The sequence below is a fragment of the Diabrotica virgifera genome, chromosome 3 (genome assembly GCF_917563875.1).
Source record: "Diabrotica virgifera virgifera chromosome 3, PGI_DIABVI_V3a".
NCBI lineage: Eukaryota > Metazoa > Arthropoda > Insecta > Coleoptera > Chrysomelidae > Diabrotica > Diabrotica virgifera.
Window position 1 is genome coordinate 277,406,189 of NC_065445.1, and position 24,925 is coordinate 277,431,113.

At 34.1% G+C, this 24,925-nt stretch overlaps 1 protein-coding gene across 1 annotated transcript in view; it reads left to right on the forward strand.

Moving 5' to 3' along the window:
• Nucleotides 1-2,239: 2,239 nt before the first annotated feature.
• The window catches only part of LOC114331453 (aquaporin-11), a 48,255-nt gene continuing 25,569 nt past the window's right edge, over nucleotides 2,240-24,925 (forward strand). The window contains exons 1-2 of the mRNA XM_028281038.2: nucleotides 2,240-2,461; nucleotides 21,379-21,575. Coding sequence (XP_028136839.2) covers nucleotides 2,385-2,461; nucleotides 21,379-21,575 — 274 coding nt within the window. The 5' untranslated portion in view covers nucleotides 2,240-2,384. The remainder of the gene's footprint in view (nucleotides 2,462-21,378; nucleotides 21,576-24,925) is intronic.

The following is a 24,925-nucleotide window of genomic DNA, read 5'->3' on the forward strand; positions in this document are numbered from 1 at the left end:
TTTAAACAGCACATATCTTAGAAGGTTTACACTTAGAATAACATCGGGAAAATAACGAACGGATAACCTTACAAGATTCTCGTCTTTCTGCTTCCTCAAAATAACATTTATTTTTAAATTTACTATATTTAACTTGGTTAGAAGTAACCTCCAGATCTCCAGATCTCCCACTTTGAATGCTATTCTTATGGTAGTTTTCTACAAGCTATCTAATGAGTTCCAGTTGGAAATCTGCAAGCTGAACTGTTTGTTGTGTGGCCTCTTTATATAAAACTTCATTCAGAATACACATATTATATCAAGAGCAGAAAAAAACACTTTCGGTACTATTTTGATATTTTTCGTACTATTTCCAGAGAACTTTTGTACACTGACCCCATTTCTTTTTTTAACCTAGCTACATGTGCTGACACTGTATCACCAGCAAGGTCGCATATATTATACGGTTCTTCAGCATGCAGTCTATCCATCTGCAGCTTGTTTCGTCTATTCCTCTAAGAGTAATCACCCTTGTAATTGCTTTGTAAGTATTGGCAAATGCTCCCCCTGTATCAGGAACCCTCTGTAGAGGTGATTCAGTGCCATTTCCGTGGAGACTCCTGCTCGATACGTTTATTGTACCTGATGTAACGGACATTTAACCAATACCTCATCCCTATAATATGCCCATCGAACAGTGTTTTTAGTCTTCAGTACGAATGACATGATCTTTCATTTTTGTTCAACAATCAGTCTTTCATCTTAAGGTCTTTATTTTGTCCTCTAGACATGCCCTGATTGTTGCTTCTTTAGACTATTTTTTGGAGACGCAGGTGAGGATATTGGGGTATTTGGACATGTTGTTGGAATCGACTAAATTGAAGTCTGCTCCCTCCCACAGGCCTTCCATAATCTTCGTTGCATCAGTAGTTATTTGTTTTGTGTATAGCAGAGTTTACCCACGACCCACAGGGTCCCAGCGCTAAACTATGTTATATTGAACTGTAGTTGATTTTAATTCCAATAGAAGCCTCATCCACTTGTTGTTCCAGTATGTTGGTGATCAGTCCTTCTTGATCTAGTTGCGTATTAGGATGGTATCTATATGTCACCGCCATCCTGAATACTTTTGTGGTATTGCTGTATGACCTAGTTCCTTAGTCTTTTAGCAACACTCTGTTGCGGAGGGTGTAATGGAAATCTTTTGAGGTCTATTCTTAACTTCAGCTTTAGTTTTATGAGAATTTGCTGTGGTCCATATCCCAGCAGCCTTGTTTTGCCTCTCTCGTCATCTTTTGAGCTCCAGAAGGCGTTTTTGCTATTTGTGCAGTGTGTGTTCCTCTTGGAACACTATCTGGCAGAGTATATGGGCAGGTACAAAATTTACGACTGGATTTGTCTGCTTACCTGTTCCCGTTGTTTAGTTGGGTTAAGTCTATAATATAACCAGAGTTCACCAGCTCTCTGAGGCAACGCTAAAGGTAACACTTTACCCCCTGTGCCATGCATCTCCTGGGCATGATGGTGTTACACCTCGGGATTAGAGAGCGCCATAGTTGCCTAACAACCATTCTTACCTTATAACGAGTCAGTTGTGATACAGCTATCTGTGATTTACCAATTCATGGTAGATTGACAAAAAGTTTACAGTATTTTTCTCCAAGCCATTTTCTCTTTTGAGTCATGGATGTTTATTTGGTTGTACTTTATTCACGCCTGTGGGGCCGTCCATTAATTACGTGATATTTTATTTTGGCAATTTTAACCCCCCCCCCCCCCTTGATGATACACTGAGGTTCAAGACCCCCTATATCTCGTGTATTATGTCATTTCGTGATTTTTTATAGAACCCTCCCCCCCTTTCGAACCTCACGTGATTAATGGACGGCCCCTGTCTTATTTTGTACATAAGACGTCTCCTCTCAATCAGTAGGGTATCAGTGTTGAGAACATTTCCATGTATCCGTACATATGCAAATGCATAAAACATACATACTTACATGGTAACCCTTGCTAGAAGATTTTTAACTGTGAGGGCTAAAAATACTTACAAAAATAATAAAAACAAAATTGACTACTCTTTCCAATTTTTCATATTCTTACGTCTCAAACAATTAATATGTATATATTGTATAATTGAATAAAAGTGATTTCACGGCCTACCTACCGTTTTCCATGCAGTTATTAAAAGCTTTAAGATTTTTAAACATTTCGAAGCGAAAATCTATTCTTAGACCCATCCTAGAAACTTGGCTCTAATACTTACACACGTTTAGACGTTTTTACAAAATATGCTGGCAGTTCGGTGAGGTCTGGGTTAGAATAAATAAGTAGTATTTATATACTTTTTATAACTACTTACTTATTTGGTAGAAATGGGTTTGATTGAGTAATTAATCGGAAAAATGGTGAGGAAACCGAGGAAATCGTTCTGGCGCGTGACCAGGAAAACTTTAAAGCATTTGGGGATATTGGGATTCAGGTTAGTAGGTGTTAGTGATTGTTTTATTTTTGGCGTGTGACACTAAGCTCAATATTTATAGAAAAAAATTGCTTCTTGATTATCTGCCTTTAATAGAAACGCTGGGAGTACATATATTTAAAATGACTAACACATTACTGTAAAAATATAGAATGGTATTAATACACCATGTAAAGTATGTTGAAACAACAAATAATGACAATGGCAGTTTTAAACAAGTGTATTAAAAATGTTTATTGTGCCATTCTACTGAATAAAACACATATAATCGTTAATTAAAGTGACACTTTACCGCCTACAAATGTCACCATATTATATATTGTCAATAAAACGCTGATTATATTGTTAACAAAATATTCTATTTATCTATAGCCTATTTCGCCCATTCTTGAACGTAGGCCTTCCCTTTTTCTCTCCAGGATTCTCTGTCTTGGGCTATACTCATCCATTTAGAACTAGCGTGTTTTTATGTCGTCGATCCATCTCATTTGAGGTCTTCCTCTTCATCTTCAGTATTCCCAGGGTCCTCAGTGTAGTATTTGGTTATTCTATCTGTCGTTCTTTTGCCTTGCATTGTGCGCAGCGAATTTACATTACAGTTCTGCTATTTTTTCATTTACATCTTTGACCTTATTGATTTTTCTTATCCATTCGTTTCTTTTCTTCTCCTTCACATTTAGTTGTAGCATTTTTCTTTCCATGGCCCTTTATATTTTTAATACCTTATCCATTTATCCATGTTATTTCTTGTCAGTGTCTATGTTAAGGCTCCATATGTCAATAAAGGCAGTACACATTGGTTTTAGACTTTCGTTTTTAGGTATTGCGGGTATCTCTTATTTTTGAGAATGTGTGAATATTTGATCCAGATTTGTTTACTGTTGCACTTGTTAGATTTCTTCATTTTGAATAGTTTTTGTACAGTTTTCATTAGTATTAGTCATTGTTTTTGTTTTTTAAAATCATTTTTAACCCTATATTTCTCGCTTCTATCCCTATCTTTCAGCATTTTTTGAGTTCATTTTTGTCTTCAGGTATTAGGACAATGTCATCTGCGTAGTGAAGGTGATTCACGAATTGACCATTGACGTTAGTTCCTGTTTTTTGCCAATTTCAACTTCTTAAACACGTATTCAAGCGTTTGATTGAACAGTTTTGGCAAGATGGTATCGTCCTGTTTGATTCCTCTCTCAATTGGTATTTTTTCTGTGTTCTGTTGTAATTTTATTATAGTTTGAGCTTTCCCGCATATGTTTCTTATCAAATCAATATATCTTTGGTCAATCCTACTTTTCTACAATGAGGTTTTTATCGCCCACTGCTCAACGCTATCAAACGCCTTCTCAAAGTCAATAAGGCCACAAAAAGGGCTATAATATATTCGTTTGATTTCTCTATTAACGGTCTGAAAATAAAAACAGTTGAGACTATTAACAAAATATTAGTCCATAGAAATAGGGTCAAAAAGTACCCTCTTGATCCGGCCAAGTATCTGGCAAGCTTTTTGAGTTTTATGGACCTCAATAACAAAAAGCATTTTTAACGAAATTGGAGCTAATTATTTGATAAAACACGTTTAAATCTTTAAAATGGCGATTTCTGAATGTTAGTTTACTAATTTTTTGCTTAGATAACTTCTAAAGACCATATATTAAAATCACAATAAAGATGCACTAGAAATAAACAAACCAAGACACGTGAATGCTACGAGGAGCATTCCAGAATCATGATTTACAATGTATAAACTTTGTAAATCATGATTTGGGTTTTACAATGTATATGTTACAGTTCAAGTTGATTATCCAGTTGGAGTTGACTTTTCCTAGTTCGAGTCGACTCAAACGGCTGGTTTTAGAAAAAGTTGATTACAAATATAAAATGAAGATTTTTATTCAACATTTACTAGTAAAAGTAGACTCCAACTAGTTAAAGTATACTCTTCCCAATGCAATTTAGTAAAAGTTGATTCACACAAACAACCGATTCTAGAAATTAAATGTTACTGTATATTATATTCAAATCTTGATATTTATAGTCCAGGCTGTATCGTCGCCCCCGTTAGGTAAATTATTCCAGTTCGATTTTTTTCCACAAACTTACTCAAAAAGCGGTCCTTATAACGAATCCACAGGGTGTCAGGTGGTACCGTAATCGAAAAATTGTTTAAACAATTTTTTTTAACAAATTCACGAAAAAAAAATTCACTTCGGACATTTTTTTACATCATTAATTTGGGTCATTCGGAGCAAAAGAGGTCTTTTGTGATTTTTCTGTAAAATTTATTGTTCTCGAATTATACGCGATTTAAAATTTGAAAGTTATTAAATTATTATGAAAGTCAGAAAGTCACCAAATCAAATTTTAGCGACCCCCTTACAAGGTACTGAAGAAATATTTGTCATTATTGTATTACTAAGCTGTTATTTTTAATTATTAACAATGAGCGCTAGGAGCGTATTGAGGCGGCTGTCAATGAGAGTGCGACTGAGATGAACCATTGGACGGTCGGAATGGAGGATCTTACTCGCACTCACATTGACGGCCGCTCAATACGCTTTTAGCGCTCATTGTTGATAATTAAAATAACAGCTTAGTAATAAAATAATGACAAAAATTTCTTCAGGATCTTTCGCACTCACATTGACGGCCGCTCAATACGCTTTTAGCGCTCATTGTTGATAATTAAAATAAAAGCTTAGTAATAAAATAATGACAAAAATTTCTTCAGGATCTTGTAGGGGGGGCTTTAAGCTTTGATTAGGTGACTTTCCGACTTTCATAATAATAGTTTTTAATCGAGTTATTAAGCCTTCGAAATGGACATTTTGCATTTTTCAAATTTTAAATCGCGTATAACTCGAAAACTATCAATTTTAGAGAAAAATCACAAGAGACCTTTTTTGCTCCGAATGACCAAAATAATGTAAAAAAATTTGTCCGGAGTAAAATACTTAGTTATTTATAAAACAGTTCGTGAAGTATGCTTTTTGCGCACGCACGCGATGTTTAGAGCACGAGCGGGCCGAATGCTATACATCGCCTAAGTGCGCAAAAAGTACTTCACGCACAGTTTCATACAATATTTATCTACCAAAAAACAAATAAAAAAACTGCAACTCTTCGTTACTGGAATATATTCCTATTTTACAATTTCTTAGAACTTTGACATTTAAAAATTCAAACTTCTGTCAAACCACAAAAACTGTCAAAACTTTTTTTATAATTTATTGCTCACATGCCATCACCATGACAAGGCGAAAGTTAAGGATATTTTATTATATGAAAGTGTGCTAAAAAACAGTGCTAAAAAGTAAATCCCATTTAAAATATATTATTACTTCAGGCACACTTTAAGCCCTTCATGTACTGCTATCTATATTTACAATTTTCACACAATAGAAACTTATACATAGGTAGAGTAGATAAGAATTATTTTTGTGAATTTGGTTAACAAAAATTGGTTAAACAATTTTTCTACCGTGGTACCGCCTGACACTGTGTATTTGTTATAAGGATATATTTGTTTGAGTAAGTTTGTGCAAAAAAATCGAATCAGAATAATTTACCTAACGGGGGCGACGTTACAGCCTGGACTAATAAGTAGTTAAAACGGTCAAAACAAAGAGACGCACACTCATCAAAAATGCACATGAGATTATACTCGTATAAATTGTATAATCTACTTTTACTAACAAGAGTTAGGAAGAGTCAACTTCAACTAGTAAAAGTTGAATTAAATTTTTCAAATCAACTTTTACTGCTCGTTTCAGTTGAAGTTGACTCGAACTAGGAAAAGTCAACTTGAACTGTAACATATATATATTAAAGTTCAAGTTGAATCTCAGTTAGAGTTGACTATTCCTAGTTCGAGTCAACTCCAACTAAAACGAGCAGTAAAAGTTGATTTGAAAAATTTAATTCAACTTTTACGTCTCTTACTCGCAATTTTTCCGTCCAGCATCGATTTGTACAAAAAATTTGGGATTAGGCTCATTTTACTATCTAATACATTTTCTATATTGAGACGTTGTACGCTTTTGGTTTTTTAAGGGTGATAACTACTCCTAATTATTGTAAAAAATTATAAAATAACATTTTACATAAACTTCAATATGGTCTACATTTAGTTTTTATTAGTTAAATCATCATTGTTTTATGCTTTAGGATATAATATTATAATATTTCAACTCTTAAAACCACCCTTGTTGGAGATATATATGTGGATTCCTTTAAAGACAATCGTAATAAAAGTCCGTTTGATGTTTAACAGTTTTAATTAATAAAATAGATGACTAAATTTTTGATACCATTAAATTGACAAAATGTAAAAGTATAAGAGTGTGTAATTGCGACCAAAATCTTACGTGTTCTTATTCCTACAAAAAAGAAATGTATTTATAGATAATTTGCGTCTAATCAATATAATACCCGTCTTAATTCGTCTTTTTCTAAGTATTATCCCTAAGACCGCGTCTGTCGTCGCTGTGATGTTATAATCGACTGCCCGTATTCGTTCTAGTTCCCTACGCTAAAACCAACCCTCTTAGGCTAATCTCTTTTTTCCTGTGAAAGAACCCAATTAAAATTGGTTCAAAGTATGTACCGACCCGCCGCCGTCTTTTTTCCAATAAACTAAAACTATAAAGTTAAAAGTAGTTCGTTACCGTCGCCGTAATCCCCAATTCGTTCTGCACATCTGTGCCAACGTCCATATGTGAGACCCTTATCCCGTTCTCGTACTAATAATTAAGAAAAAATGATATACAGGGAAATTTAAAATATAAGGGAAACTATTTACAATCCTACATTTGGCCATCCTGTTCGAATTCGACCCGAATTCCGTTTAGTTACCTATCCGCGACTTCATGTACTCTGCACACGTTGAAGTGCTTTGAAGTCCACCATAGTATCCAGATTTCTTTACCTCGTAACTGTCATTTGGATTCACTTGTACTACCACGTACGGTCCTAAATATTTCTTCTGCAGTTTGAGTCGTCCACCAAACTGTGTTCCCTTGATTGCCACTAAGTTCTCCTTTTTGTACATTCTCGGCCTTTTTTTTCGTAGATCATATCTGCGTCTATTTTCCTCTTGAATTTTGACTAACTGACGTCGACTCTCGTTTCTCAGCATCTCTCTATCTTCATCAAATTGTTTAATTATCTCCTGTTCTATGATCTCCTTCATCCTCAGATCTTCTTTATTCTTCATCTTCGTTCCGAACAGTACTTCAAACGGCGTCGACTTTATGCTTCTTTGGTCGCAATAGTCTTCGAATTCCTTCGCCGTAAACACGGTACCTCTGTCAGATATTATACGGAGCGGATTTCCGAAATCCTTTTGATGTCTCTTCACGCATTCTATAACTTCTTTTTTTAGCAAAATGTCTTACCTCGTGTAAGTTTCTAATTACTTCTGTTTGCATTCTTTTCGGAATGACTAACACTTCCTTGACGTCTTCGTATTTAAACAGAATATTGTTTTTTATAAAGAAGTCCTCGTAAAGTTTAATCTTCTCTCTAAAGTCATTGAAATTTTTGGCACCATAAAGTATTACTTTATTAGCCGGGTCTTCCATAATTCCCTGAATTATATAATGCATTATGGCTTCATTTTCGATGTTTCCTCCGCTACAGATTTCTCTCATTTTTAGTACATACTCCTGTACGCTTTCACCTTGTTTCTTCTTTCTATTCATCAGCATTTTGTGTATTTCGGCACTACTTATTTTGTTCTCAAACTCTGTTGTCAGTCTCTTCTTCAAGAGCTTCCAGCTATTAACTCCTTTCTCTGACTGTATATACAGTTTAGCTATTCCTTTTAGAGATCGTTTAGCAAAAATTAGCATTTGCAAATCATTCCATCCCATCAGATTGGAAATTTCTTCAAAATCAGTGATCCATTTTCCTATGGGATAATCGTCTTTTCCGTCGAAATTTCTTATACTGTCCTCTACGTCTCTAAAAGTTAAGGCAAATGAATCATTCAGTCTACCTCTCGTCATTTTGTTTGATTTTGATCTATTCCTCGTAAATAAATCCGTCGTCCTTTCATAATCCATATCGTCATTATTATTATCGTCGTCGGTAACGTCTTTACCTTCTTCCTCGTGATAAGCGTCTTTATCACTATTTGCGTCGTTATCTTCATTATAGCGATCGTCTTCGATAACGTCTTTACCGTTTTCCTTGTGATAAACGTCTTTATCACCCTCATCATCGCTAGCGTCTTCGTCTTCATCGTCATTCTCGTCTTCAAGATTGAAGTCGTTCAAAAATGAACAAATACGTTCAATCACGTCGTCTTCTGAACCAGTGTAGTTCAGATCTAAAACACTGCAAACTGCTACTAAGTCCGGCATACTTAGTTTGTTTTTAATGTCGTCTATTTTTGTGGAATATTCCTGGGATTCTTTATCCCACGCAAAATTTGTAAAATTCCGCAAATTCTTCCTAGTTTGTCGGGGCAACACTTTATCCCCGTACGCGATAACATGCAACGCCTTAACAGCACTTAATGCCGAATTTTTAAGGTTTAAACTAATTTTTGGAAAATCGTTAAGAGTTTGTTTAGACTGCATTTTAAAAAGGTATATAATAATAATACATAAAAAAAAACAAAAATAAAAAGATAAATTATCTTTTAACTAAAAAGTTAGATTATTTTTTCCCGTGTGCAAATTGTACTTGTGAACTGTAGAATTGTAGTCGCTTTTACTTCAAAATTATCAATATTTACTACAAATACTAACAAAGTTATGATTTATTAAAATAAATGAACAAAAAAAAAATGAAAAACAAAAAAAGTTAATCGTTAAATGATTTATGATAGTTCTTTCGCAACATTCACTGTTTATCGTCAAAGTTCCAGTTCACAGCTCCTCGAAAAAAAATAATCTTTGGTCAGATTTCTAATTTCCACACACAAGACCAAAGTGTCTTGACTACTTCTAAAATATTGAAACAAACACACCTGATTTCTCCTTGGTAATACTGCTTGCTATGATTGCGTCTCGTCGTCGTCGTCGTCACTGTCCAAACAGCCGTCGTATTTGCCTAACAGCGTCGTCTACACTGTACTAGGCTGCTACTCCACCAACACAACCATTCACCAACAGTTCACAAAGTCCGGAAGTCACCAATAGTTTAAAAAAGTTCGAAAATCACCAACAGTTTCCACGTTTCCCGAACAGTCATAAACAGTTTCCAAAAATTACGTCACGTCACCTGAGCCGATTTTTTAATTACACGTCACTTTACGGTATTTCGCGAACTTTACGACGAAATTGTCTTTCTTAGATCCCGGACGAGCCCCCAAGATGTAGGATTCCTTTAAAGACAATCGTAATAAAAGTCCGTTTGATGTTTAACAGTTTTAATTAATAAAATACATGACTAAATTATTGATACCATTAAATTGACAAAATGTAAAAGTATAAGAGTGTGTAATTGCGACCAAAATCTTACGTGTTCTTATTCCTACAAAAAAGAAATGTATTTATAGATAATTTGCGTCTAATCAATATAATACCCGTCTTAATTCGTCTTTTTCTAAGTATTATCCCTAAGACCGCGTCTGTCGTCGCTGTGATGTTATAATCGACTGCCCGTATTCGTTCTAGTTCCCTACGCTAAAACCAACCCTCTTAGGCTAATCTCTTTTTTCCTGTGAAAGAACCCAATTAAAATTGGTTCAAAGTATGTACCGACCCGCCGCCGTCTTTTTTCCAATAAACTAAAACTATAAAGTTAAAAGTAGTTCGTTACCGTCGCCGTAATCCCCAATTCGTTCTGCACATCTGTGCCAACGTCCATATGTGAGACCCTTATCCCGTTCTCGTACTAATAATTAAGAAAAAATGATATACAGGGAAATTTAAAATATAAGGGAAACTATTTACAATCCTACATTTGGCCATCCTGTTCGAATTCGACCCGAATTCCGTTTAGTTACCTATCCGCGACTTCATGTACTCTGCACACGTTGAAGTGCTTTGAAGTCCACCATAGTATCCAGATTTCTTTACCTCGTAACTGTCATTTGGATTCACTTGTACTACCACGTACGGTCCTAAATATTTCTTCTGCAGTTTGAGTCGTCCACCAAACTGTGTTCCCTTGATTGCCACTAAGTTCTCCTTTTTGTACATTCTCGGCCTTTTTTTTCGTAGATCATATCTGCGTCTATTTTCCTCTTGAATTTTGACTAACTGACGTCGACTCTCGTTTCTCAGCATCTCTCTATCTTCATCAAATTGTTTAATTATCTCCTGTTCTATGATCTCCTTCATCCTCAGATCTTCTTTATTCTTCATCTTCGTTCCGAACAGTACTTCAAACGGCGTCGACTTTATGCTTCTTTGGTCGCAATAGTCTTCGAATTCCTTCGCCGTAAACACGGTACCTCTGTCAGATATTATACGGAGCGGATTTCCGAAATCCTTTTGATGTCTCTTCACGCATTCTATAACTTCTTTTTTTAGCAAAATGTCTTACCTCGTGTAAGTTTCTAATTACTTCTGTTTGCATTCTTTTCGGAATGACTAACACTTCCTTGACGTCTTCGTATTTAAACAGAATATTGTTTTTTATAAAGAAGTCCTCGTAAAGTTTAATCTTCTCTCTAAAGTCATTGAAATTTTTGGCACCATAAAGTATTACTTTATTAGCCGGGTCTTCCATAATTCCCTGAATTATATAATGCATTATGGCTTCATTTTCGATGTTTCCTCCGCTACAGATTTCTCTCATTTTTAGTACATACTCCTGTACGCTTTCACCTTGTTTCTTCTTTCTATTCATCAGCATTTTGTGTATTTCGGCACTACTTATTTTGTTCTCAAACTCTGTTGTCAGTCTCTTCTTCAAGAGCTTCCAGCTATTAACTCCTTTCTCTGACTGTATATACAGTTTAGCTATTCCTTTTAGAGATCGTTTAGCAAAAATTAGCATTTGCAAATCATTCCATCCCATCAGATTGGAAATTTCTTCAAAATCAGTGATCCATTTTCCTATGGGATAATCGTCTTTTCCGTCGAAATTTCTTATACTGTCCTCTACGTCTCTAAAAGTTAAGGCAAATGAATCATTCAGTCTACCTCTCGTCATTTTGTTTGATTTTGATCTATTCCTCGTAAATAAATCCGTCGTCCTTTCATAATCCATATCGTCATTATTATTATCGTCGTCGGTAACGTCTTTACCTTCTTCCTCGTGATAAGCGTCTTTATCACTATTTGCGTCGTTATCTTCATTATAGCGATCGTCTTCGATAACGTCTTTACCGTTTTCCTTGTGATAAACGTCTTTATCACCCTCATCATCGCTAGCGTCTTCGTCTTCATCGTCATTCTCGTCTTCAAGATTGAAGTCGTTCAAAAATGAACAAATACGTTCAATCACGTCGTCTTCTGAACCAGTGTAGTTCAGATCTAAAACACTGCAAACTGCTACTAAGTCCGGCATACTTAGTTTGTTTTTAATGTCGTCTATTTTTGTGGAATATTCCTGGGATTCTTTATCCCACGCAAAATTTGTAAAATTCCGCAAATTCTTCCTAGTTTGTCGGGGCAACACTTTATCCCCGTACGCGATAACATGCAACGCCTTAACAGCACTTAATGCCGAATTTTTAAGGTTTAAACTAATTTTTGGAAAATCGTTAAGAGTTTGTTTAGACTGCATTTTAAAAAGGTATATAATAATAATACATAAAAAAAAACAAAAATAAAAAGATAAATTATCTTTTAACTAAAAAGTTAGATTATTTTTTCCCGTGTGCAAATTGTACTTGTGAACTGTAGAATTGTAGTCGCTTTTACTTCAAAATTATCAATATTTACTACAAATACTAACAAAGTTATGATTTATTAAAATAAATGAACAAAAAAAAAATGAAAAACAAAAAAAGTTAATCGTTAAATGATTTATGATAGTTCTTTCGCAACATTCACTGTTTATCGTCAAAGTTCCAGTTCACAGCTCCTCGAAAAAAAATAATCTTTGGTCAGATTTCTAATTTCCACACACAAGACCAAAGTGTCTTGACTACTTCTAAAATATTGAAACAAACACACCTGATTTCTCCTTGGTAATACTGCTTGCTATGATTGCGTCTCGTCGTCGTCGTCGTCACTGTCCAAACAGCCGTCGTATTTGCCTAACAGCGTCGTCTACACTGTACTAGGCTGCTACTCCACCAACACAACCATTCACCAACAGTTCACAAAGTCCGGAAGTCACCAATAGTTTAAAAAAGTTCGAAAATCACCAACAGTTTCCACGTTTCCCGAACAGTCATAAACAGTTTCCAAAAATTACGTCACGTCACCTGAGCCGATTTTTTAATTACACGTCACTTTACGGTATTTCGCGAACTTTACGACGAAATTGTCTTTCTTAGATCCCGGACGAGCCCCCAAGATGTAGGATTCCTTTAAAGACAATCGTAATAAAAGTCCGTTTGATGTTTAACAGTTTTAATTAATAAAATACATGACTAAATTATTGATACCATTAAATTGACGAAATGTAAAAGTGTAAAAGTGTGTAATTGCGACCAAAATCTTACGTGTTCTTATTCTTACAAAAAAGAGATGTATTTATAGATAATTTGCGTCTAATCAATATAATACCAATGTGTAGTTTCCATTGGATATTGAATGAATAAACTAGCTTGATGTACGTGATTTCCTTTTGATACAAAAACTTAGTAATTAATTATACGGAGTCTAAAGTTGGGTAGATTTTCTACCTGCTTCTGGATTAAAAATGGTGGATTGTAGGGCTCGAAAGGTTTAAAAGTGTTTTGTTTTCATCAGTAAACACGATTACTGTACGTGATTTTATTTTAATATTATGCAATAAGCAAGAATTCGTCACTCAAGAAATCAAGGGATAAGAGGACAGACCTCTTCAAGCAACTACACACATTCTCAGAAAATTAACGTGCGAACAACGTGAAACAATATTTTTTCCCATAATCATCACTACGATGATGATTATTACAATTACAATCTGTTCATACTTGACCAATGAGCAATTTTAATCTAACCTAAATTATTACTGTTCCTTAAAATTAAGAGCTTACCCCATAGCGTCTCTTATCTAACCTAACAAGATAGTGCACTATTCTAGCACACACACTAACGCGCACAAGCACTATGCTTTGCTTTTCACTATCACCTATCAATTAAACTAGTTCATAAGATTTTGTCCTCTTCAGTCTTCTAACTTGCCCAGTGGTATCGAGGAGCTGGATTGCCTCAATATTCTCGTGCATGTGAAGTCGTTGCTCGTGACTTCCTGCCATCTTCTTGATGATTATATCCACAGTTTCCATTCCTAGGTCCTTATGAAGATCACTGTTTGTAACATACCAAGGAGCATCTACAATATTTCTTAGTATTTTGTTCTGGAATCTTTGTAATACTGTTATATTACTTGGTCAGTACACCCCCATAGTGGGCATCCATAAGTCCATACAGGTCTCAATATTTGTTTGTAAATTAGTAACTTATTATGCATCGAGAATGTGGAGTTTCTTCCAATTAGCCAATACATTTTTTTATATCTTATATTTAGTTCTTCCCTTTTTTTCTTAACGTGCACCTTCCAGCGTAGTTTTGCATCAATGTTATACCCAAATACTTAGCAGTATCTGCATATGGTACTTGGATATTGTTGATTATAACTGGTATATATTGTATTTTTTTGTTGGTGAAATTAACATGGACAGATTTAGCTTCATTTAGCCTGATTCTCCATTTTTGTGTCCACTTATAGATTTGGTTAACTGCTATTTGGACCTTGTTGGTCGCCTCTTCACTTGTCGTCCCTACTGCTTGAATAGCTGTATCATCAGCAAAGGTGGCAACTGTGTTGTCTTCCAGTACAGGTATATCACACGTGTATATTTTGGACGTGAAACAATATGGAGAATATTTTATATGTGTGATATTAGTTACATCCTGTTGTAGATTTGTATTATTATGTATTAAAAATAAAGCACTTTCAGCTTATTTTGATGAAAACCTGGTTAAAAGTAATGTGCAACTTCCAGTAAACATAACTCACGTAAAATGTCACTCAATGAGAAATCAATATAGATACATACTCGTTTCTAATCACTTACATACAACTGAATATATAATACAAACTTACAATCAAGTTTCGTTTCATAAAGATATCATAAATCATTCAAAAATCAGTTGCAAATGGACTAGTTTCCATGCCAAACATACCTACTATCATCATCATCATCATCATCATCATCAATAAACAATTCAAAGCATTAGATAAGTGACTGGAAAAATTATGGTTCTGAGTGTAATAGACTATAAAAAGCTAAACTTATTCTGATTTTAAATTGTATATTCTCTAGTCAGATTTATAAGACGTATTGCTTACTGTTCATTTGAAAAGACTTTAAATATGAAATTTCGATATTTTTTAATATCTAGCTTATTGTGTCTAAACTACAAGGTTATTGACAATAGGCCAATTTTGTTACTAAAGATCTTACATTATATTATAATGTACAATAATGAAAACGTAAAGTTTATAATAGAAATTCGTTTTTCGAAAGAAATCTAGTACGCTAGAAATCTAGAAAACGTTAAGTTTATAATAGAAATTCGTTTTTCGAAAGAAATCTAGTACACTCTGAAGACGTTCTATTTATAATAAATAATCATTTCAATAATCATTAGTTCAGAGAGCCCCAAAACCACTCTAACTAGTTTCTACCCTTATTGGGGTTTCCTCAGAGAGCGCATATTTAATTCTGTCTGAACAACTAAAATTCAAGCCGCCACCCTCGATCCACAAACGAAAGATCATAATGACATGGATGCCGTGGCGGCATCTGCTAAATACGAACGAAAGTTTTACTTTTAACATTAACAATATTGAAAATAAAACTTTATTAGAACTAATCTATTGGTTACATCATTTGTGGCTTCTAAAATTTGCAAGCCAACGAATCGCCGGAGCAAAGAAGGCCGAGGGAGATCTATCAACAGGGCCGCGTTTAGGTAAATTGACGCCCTAGGCAATTCTCTAGTAGCCGCCCTTCAGGCATGTACCATTTTTGCGAAAAAAAACTGCAGAAATTTTTATTTAAAGAAGAATATGTACATTAAAAATGGATTTAAACTACGATGTTTATATATCTATAACAGAAAAAATTGTCATTCCAGTTCGATCACATCAGAGACCTATTTTCAAAAAAACACTTTTCAAAAAAAAAATTTTTTCTTGACAAAATCGACAAATTGTTAACACGTTCTTGCGTCATACTTAATGGGAAATTATTTTTAATTACAAAAATTGAAGAAAAATCTTCTGCGTAAAAGGTATATTTATAAAAAAAATAAATATACCTTTTACGCAGAAGATTTTTCTTCAATTTTTGTAATTAATGGTATACAGCCGGCTACAGTAAATTTTTCCTTGTGGATTTTATTTTTAATTCTTGATACTTTCGAAAATGGCCTTTCAGCAGACACGCTGGCAACTGAGGTGCACAAATAAATGCGCAAATAAATGTCAAAATTAGGTAAAATATCTTTCAATCTACTTAGTGCAGTCACTGAAGATTTTCACCTCCGATTTCGTTGAACCTCCATCAATTTTCATGAAAATTGGTGAGTAGTTAGAGGATACCTCAAGGAACAAAGGTGACATAATACCAACTTGCGCTTTTACCGTGGTGGTGGATGCCACCCCTTCTCGAGGGTGAAAATTATTTTTTTTAATAATACCGTAAATCGATATAGAGACAAATTCTAAGCAAAATTTGTTATATGTATAAAGTTATTAATATAAATCAATACTTTTTGAGTTATTAAAGGTCAAAGATTTTATTTTTTCGTAAAAAATGCATGTTTTAAAGATCTTTTCCACGTATAAATCAAAAACTATAAGCTTTTACCAAAAAGTTATTATTACCAAAATTGAAGATAATAAAAAGCTGAATACACTCCTCACTTAAAGAACTGAACTAATGTTAATTCAAAGTGAGTTTAGTAAGTTATGAGTAATTGAATGTATATTTTATTCAACGAGTACTCAAATCGTAAGTTTTCAAGCTTAATTAACGGGAAAACGATGCATTTTATAAAATATACCTACTAAGTACTTGTCAAATTACTTCGAAGTACCTATCAAACGAGTTCCAGTAGAAGTTAATAGCATCACATTTAAGCAACCCTTTAGAACTTTTTAGGAAAAAATGAAAAATAAAACATACCTACGCCATTTCCACAAAAATTAAAATTTATAGTACTTAATCCTTAGAAGAATTTCTTTATATTAGCATAAGTAATGATTTTAACAATTTTGACAGGTTTAGAATGCATATTTTTAAAAAAAGATATGATTTAAAAAAATCAGAGGTTTTAAAATTATCGTAATTTTCATTTTCTTTTGATAATAACTTCAAAAATACTCAATATACGTCAAAAGTGATATATGCATAACCAAATTTTAGTTTTTTCTGTATCAAATTTTTTACCTTTTTACTACTTCTGTAGGGTAAAAAATAACCGAAAACGTTTAAATCTTAAATTTTGCTGCGAGAAGCATGTAACCGGGGGCATTTAACCTTTTATTTTTAAAAAAGTAACACGTTTAAGAGATTAAATTTAACGTGTTTTACAAGCCATTAAAATTAACTTTTAAATGGTTTTTAGATAAACCTGATATTGTAAAAATTAACGGAGTTATTTAAAAAAAAACAATAACTTTTTTGGAAAAATTTTTAAAAGATAAATTTTGAAAAATATTTGGTGCATAAATTTTAATGCTATCAACTTGTTCCGGGGCTCATTTGATAAATATTTCGAAGTACTTTAAGAAATGTTTAATATTATGTTACAAAATGTTACTTAAGCTTGATATTTAAGATGTTATTTAAGCTTAAATACTTAGATTTGGGTACTCGCCGAAAAAATATATAATCAATTACCTATAATACACTTTTAGTTAACATTAAAAGGTTTTTCCAATAAGTGAGTTTATTTCATTTTTTATTAGCTTTAATTTTGGTAATAATAACTTTTTTGTAAAAGCTTATAATTTTTGAGTTATTTATGAAAAACCGGTTAAAAACATGCATTTTTCTCACGAAACATTAAAATCTTTGATCTTTAATAACTCAAAATTTTTTATTTATTTTAATAATTTTATGTAACAAATTTTGCTTAGAATTTGTCCCTCTATCGAATTCTGGGGATATATTTAATAAAATAATTTTCACCCCTGAGAGCTAGCTGAAAAGTTTAGTTCTTCATCGACCCCCTCGTCAAATTGAATTTTTCTTTTTGTCTTTCTTATTTCTTTATATGTTTTATTTGGGCACAATTTTTTGGCTTCCTTGCGGTAAAGTAATTTGAAAGAGCTTCATACTCTTTAATGACAGAAGCCAGATCCATAATTTTTATATACAAATATTTTTGTACAGTATTTTTGCCGCCCTCTCATAATGTGCCGCCCTAGGCAACTGCCTATATTGCCTAATGGATAAAGTGGCCCTGTCTATCAAGTTGCATCTCACTGCCCGCCTGTCTAGCGCAGCAAAATTCCAACAAAGATTAGTTCCCAATAGTACTCAGAATAGGAGTAGAACTAATAAGAATAATAAATAATCGCGATCTTTCGTTTGTGGACGGAGGCTGGCAGCCTGCATTTTGTTCAGAGAGAATCAAACTTATCAACTAGTTAGAGGGCTTTTGGTGCTTTCTGAACTAACTAAAGTTACGGTTCACAACGAGCTCTTGTTTCGGTTCACAACGAAATGATTATTTATTATTTTTATTAGTTCTACTCCTATTCTGAGTATTGGGAACTAATCTTTGTTGGAATTTTGCTGCGCTGGACAGGCGGGCAGTGAGATGCAACCTGATAGATCAGCGGTTCCCAACCTGAAGTACGCGTACCCCATGGGGTACGCAACGACCTGGTTGGGGGTACGCCGAAAATATTTGGTAATGGCGGACTTTATGTGTTTGTCGTACGTTACGTACGTGGTGGTTGAAAAGTACAGTACAGTACTGGTGCGCCGAATGGTCCGATGGTCTGACTCACGCTCGCTCGTCAAGGTCAGTTCGCCCTCTGCCGCTCCCCCTCCCCCACTCACTTGCCACTATCACAATGCAGCTACCGTACCGTCGTCAGTCAGTGCTCGAATAGTTCGCTTGCATAGTATTTGATTGTCGTCTGTCGCTCTTCATTACGTGATTTTATGTTCAGTTTACTTTTTACTTGCTTATTGTGCGTGTTAGTTTTTGACTGATTTGTAAACGATTTAACTGTAATCAAGAAGATGGAAAAGTGGTTAAAAACTGGATCGGTTAAAACAAATCAGACTGATACGGCAAGTCAGGTGCTTAGCAAGCCTAGTACGTCCCGGGACTTAGCAGCAGAACATTCTTCTTGTGTGAGTACCAGTGATAGTAAACCTCAGAAATCTAGTACTAGTACTGGAACTTCCTCAAAGAAACAAAAATATTCAAATGAGTATTTGAAATATGGCTTTTCGTTTACTGGAGAGGAGGAAAGTCCAAACCCACTATGTGTTGTTTGTGGAGAGGTTTTAAGTAATGGTAGCATGAAACCTTCCTTACTTTTGCGCCACCTTGAATCCAAACACGCCCAGCACAAAAATAAAGAAATTACCTATTTTGAACGACTTTCAAAAAATTATGGGAAAGATGGCGTGGTTTCTTCTTATTTCGCATCAGTTAATAGAGATAATGAAAATTCTGTGGAAGCCTCTTTCAAAATTAGCGACCATATTGTAAAAAGTGGTAAAAACCATACAATAGGTGAGGATTTGATAGCCTCTTGTATAAAAGATGCTGTTCAGTGTATGTTTGGTCAGAACTTTGTTCGTAAGGTGAACTCCATCCCGCTGTCAAACAACACAGTTTCACGGCGAATTCAAGACATTTCTAAGTACATTGAAGAAAAAGTGGTTCAGTAATTAAAAGACAGTGATTTTTTTCCATCGAAGTTAAAGAAAGTACGGACATTGCTGCCCTAGCAATCTTACTTGTTACTGCAAGATATGTAAATCCCAACAAGGAGTTTGAAGAAAATCTGTTGCTGTGCCATGCATTAACTGAGCGTACTACAGGGGAAGATGTGGTCAATGTGATTTATAGCTACTTATAGATTTATAGACTGGGGTAAATTGTGTGGTATATGCGCTGACGGAGCAAAATGAATGTCTGGCAAATATATCGGTTTTCGGGGGCGCGTAAAAGAAGTGGCCTCCCACGTAGCATGGGGCCATTGTTGCATCCACAGACAGAGTCTTGCAGCCAAAAAGTTGCCGTCTTCTTTGAATGATGTTCTCAATGAAGCAGTTAAAATAGTCATCTTTGTTAAAGCCAATGCAACAAACTCCAGACTGTTCAAAGTGCTTTGTGAAGGTATGGGTGGCATTCAATCCACGTTGCTTTTGCACACGGAAGTAAGGTGGCTATCTCGCGGGAAGTTTCTTACAAGACTTTTTGAGCTCAGACATGAACTGCAAGTATTTTTTGAAGAGCATGCTTTTTATTTAGCCTCCAAGTTTCATGATAGTGACTGGCTTCAAAAGCTTGCTTATTTAGCTGATATTTTTTCTCAGATCAATAAACTCAGTTTAGAGTTACAGAACAGCTCAATTACAGTATTAAAAGTTGCTGACAAAATTGAATCCATGCTGAAGAAAATTAATTTTTGGAAAACCTGTATTCAAAACAATCAAGCTGAAGTTTTTGGCACGCTTCATGATTTCTTGAGTGACAATAATCTGCCCATATCTGACAAAGTAAAACATCAAATAGTGACACATTTGACAAACCTGAAGGACTCTTTTAGAAAGTATTTTCCTAAACGAGGTGACGGAGAGAACTGGATTGCAGATCCTTTCAATGAAGAAAACGTCAAGACTGCTACATTGACCGTTCATGAGATGGAAAAGCTCCTAAAACTTTCAAGTGACTCCTCCTTGAAGTCCGAGTTCAAGAAGAAACCCCTTGGACAATTCTGGGTGAGCATTAGGGATGATTATGGACCTTAACAACAAAAGCCCTTCTGGTTTTACTTCCTTTTACAAACACAGAACTAGTTGGGAGATCGTTCTCTTCCTATGCTTTCATTAAGAATAAGTATAGGAATAAGCTAAATGCAAGTCCTGATTTAAGAGTGTATTTATTAACCTTTGATATTGATTGCAAAATATTATGTGCAACAAAACAGGCCCAAAGGTCACACTAAAACAGTTTTGACTTGTTTTAAGGATAATTTTGATTTCTTTTTTTTTTCAATAAACTTATTTGCTAATTCTAGTATGTGTTTGTGATAAGAAACATTGTATTTACTTTGTTATTATTTTTTACAGTTGGTATTTAGAATTTACTAAGTTTATTAGAAACATATATAGTCCTCATTTTGGAACAATAACTTATTTTCAAATAAAAGATAAAAAAAAACTCTTGCGTTAATATTTACTTTCCATGATTAATGTCCTTGCAACTTTTTTTTCTTGGGGGTACAATTTGAAATAAATTTATCTCAAGGGGTACGGCAGTGAAAAAAGGTTGGGAACCGCTGTGATAGATCTCCGTCGGCCTTCTTAGTCCCTTCAATTCGTTGGCTTGCAAATTTTAGAAGCCACAAATGATGTAACCAATAGATTAGTTCTAATAAAGTTTTATTTTCAATATTGTTAATATTGAAAGTAAATCTTTCGTACGTTCTAATTAGTTGAGGATCATATTCGTAAAACCTTGTATAAAGTATTTTTTAATTTCGATATTTATATATTCAAAAAACAACTAATATTTGTATATAAACTTATCCTGTTTTTATTATTAAAAAAACTCTTATATTAGAGCTGCTGACTTAAATTCATCTTTTTGTTTCAGCAAAAATGAAAACATCCTCGGTATCAACCCCATTATCGTTTCCACTACCTACATACTTCTCACTTTGTTCCTCGCATCTGTATTAAGAAAAATAGTAAAATTAATTTACGGAGACAGCGAAAAGTTCAGCAAACAGTTACTATTAGAATTTATTGCCACTTTGGAATTGTGTGCCTGTTGTTATGAACTCATTATAAGTAAGTACAAACAAATCGCAAATTGGTAAATTCAAATAGATTGCGTTGTCATAACTTTACTATCTTTCAGAGTTCAGGCTTTGAGATTACAATAATATAATAAGATAACACTAATAGGATAACAACTTTGAAATCTTTAAAGGAAACCCCAATTTTTTATTGCAGATTCTCAGATATATCTCAGATTATCGCAGAGTCGACAAAACATTCCTAAACAACTGTATTGAGTAGGTACCATAAAAAATTATTTTGCAGACTTGGGATCTGTATATGTTTTTCTGTGATTACAGCGCCATCTACCACGATTAAAAAAAGTTCAGATTAAACTTGTTTACTTTTTCACGTAGAAAAGTAATCTGCAATGAAAAATGTGGATTTCCATATACAATTTCAAAGTTGTCCCCCGCTCCACCCCCAGCTAGTATTTGGTACCATACGATAAAAAAAATATGAAACACGTGTTTTTTCGTTTGTTATTTCAAAATGTATTTCTCGAGATATTAGACCGTTTCTATAATAATTTACCGTTGATAAACCAGGCTATAAAAGCCTGGAAATTATTTTCATAATTGTAGGTCCACCGCTAGAGGGCGTAATTGAATATCAAAATTTAAAAAATGAAAGTTTTACAAAATTTGTCTAATGAAAGGGCACTGGAAATCCAATTATCGTATTCTTCATAAAATTCTGCGCATATTTGATTTCACAAGTTTAAGTCTACCTTTGCAAATAAGAGGTGGGGGTGAGTGGGAACCTTCTTATGAAAAAATGGCTGTAAGTCCGGTTCTGCTATGTCGAATTTTGCATACTTGGTCTTGTTGAAAACTTGGTATTTTTCGTCAATGTAAGTGTCTTATTTTCGAAATAACGTAATAAGTAATATGCAAGCTAGGAGGCGTTATTTAATCATTTTCAGAAATCTAGTTTTCTTTGGAAAATATTAAATACAAGTATGCATTTTTAATCCTGTATTACAAAATTAGACCATATTAGCAACATAATACCGAAAACCGTATGTCGATACTTTTTTCTATCTCGAGATATCTTAAGAAATATGTAAATTTTAAACATGACTGTTACTGTTAGCGGTAAACGAGGTTAAGAAAAAGTAGTGTGCTATGGAAAAAACAAAGAAACGTTTTCCAGATGGTATAAACGGTTCCTGATATATGGCCGAGAGCCATTCTTATTGGGACACCCGGTACATTAGAGACCACCCGAACACAGTCGAAGTATAGGAAGACCACAAAAACGATGACTAGATGACATCAAAACCTAGACTAGACAAAGTGGGGAGAAACTGGCACCATATAGCACAAAACAGAGAAGAGTGGAGAGGTCATGGGGACTATGGGGAGGCCTTTGTCCAGGAGTGGATGCAAACAGTCTGAAGAAGATGATAAATAAATCATTTTTTCCGATTATAGCGCCATCTATCAACAATGAGAAAGAATGTTCCTGATAAAAGTTACTTATTTTTGAAGTTATACTTCTTTACGATCGAGAGTGAAATTTTATAATCCTCGGCGCATGCGCACACAGACAGTATGTTGTTAGTTGCTAAATCATCCAAGTTATGTATATATCAGACCGACTAAGGTTTAAAAAGAATATATTAGTGTTTTTAGTACATATATTTATTATAATTTTTGTGTCTTTGGATTTATCTTCCTTGGAATAAGATAATAGGTATTAAACATTTTTATATAACTATACTTCACTTGATTTATTTGTCACCGTCTTTTGTAATTACGTCCGAGCAGCCGTCAAAACAAAACACTGATGGGTTTTTGGTAGAGCATTCGACTACGAATCCGGACACGGACGGACGATTATTATTCCTTTTTTTATTAATACAAATAAACTGTTGTAAGTACCTATATGTATTTCGTTGAAATCATATAATAGAAGTATAACTTCTTACGTGCGTACAAAGTACACCCACATTCTTTTTTTATGATGAATCCAAATCTGCAATAAAAAAAGAGTTAGATTTCAAAGTTGCCCACACACCCCTCTCTAGGAGATGTGGTAGGGGGGGGGCGTGCTGGGATAGATTTTTGAAAAGTATTGAATACGTCTTTTTCATTTTTTCGATCCGAATTTCATTTCGCGAAATATTCCACCGCCCCACTTATTTCATACACCCTGCATAATATCATTTATTTAGATGGAAATATTTGGACTCTGATAAGGTTCGCTAGACGGAGTTTTGCAGCTGTCTAAAGTACACTCAAGATGTGAAACTTTCTTAGATAAATAACTATGCTAATAATTCCAATTACTGCAGTTTGTTGTTTCTATCAATATCAGATTAATTTGTGTTTGTGTTTGTGTCTTGAAAGTATATTTGTAATTAAGATTCTCGTGAATGGATCTTATTATTCTTGTTTATGGACCAGTAAAAAACATAAGAGTTCTTAAGGTTCAATAAATAATAACAAATTATTATTATTATTTATTATTTTAAAAAATGAACCTACAACATTGATAATGCTGGCAAAGTTGGATCTTGTAATGCTAAAAATATTCTTAGAACTTCATAGTGATTAATACATTCAGCGGCACAAAATTCCGCCACTAAAAATTTTTGATTAAGTTTGACAATTTATAACTTTATTATTTTGTACTCCGATTTTATAGATACTTTGAAAAATTTAAGGGCTGATTTTGTTTCATACTCCTTTTGCATTATCTCGGAGGTATGCATAAGCTTTTGTTTTTTGAATTATCCGAATATCTCTTTTTTATAAAAGCTCTGACTTGAAGGTTTATTTAATTAAAATTATCGAACGCAGTAAAATTAACAATACAAAACAAAATTAACAACAAAACAATTATAGCGGGTATGTCGTCCACCTCTCACAGCAACGACTGCTTGTAATCTGTTTGACATCGAATAAATAAGATGTGTTATCGTTGCCTGGGGAATAGCCCGATATTCCTCTGCCAATAACTGTATTTACCAAATTTGCTGGAGGCCTAGTATGATGGCGAATAGCTATTTTTAATTCATCCCATAAATAATGCTCGATACGATTGAGATCTGGGCTGCATGCGGGCCATTCTAATATTATTAATCCAACCTCTATTGAAGATATTTATGTTTATGCGTCAATATGTGTCTTTATTTACATAAAATTGCACAGCTCTTACAAGAGAAGAGATATTTGGATAATTCCAAAAACAAAATCTTGGTGACGCCTCCGGGATAATACGAGAAAGGACTACAAAAGAAAATCAGTTCTTCAACTTTTCCACAGAATTTTTAAAGTTAGGAGAAAATACAACACTTCCATTCAGCCCCGTATAATGCCATATAAGCATTTTTTGTTAGCGGAATAATAGCA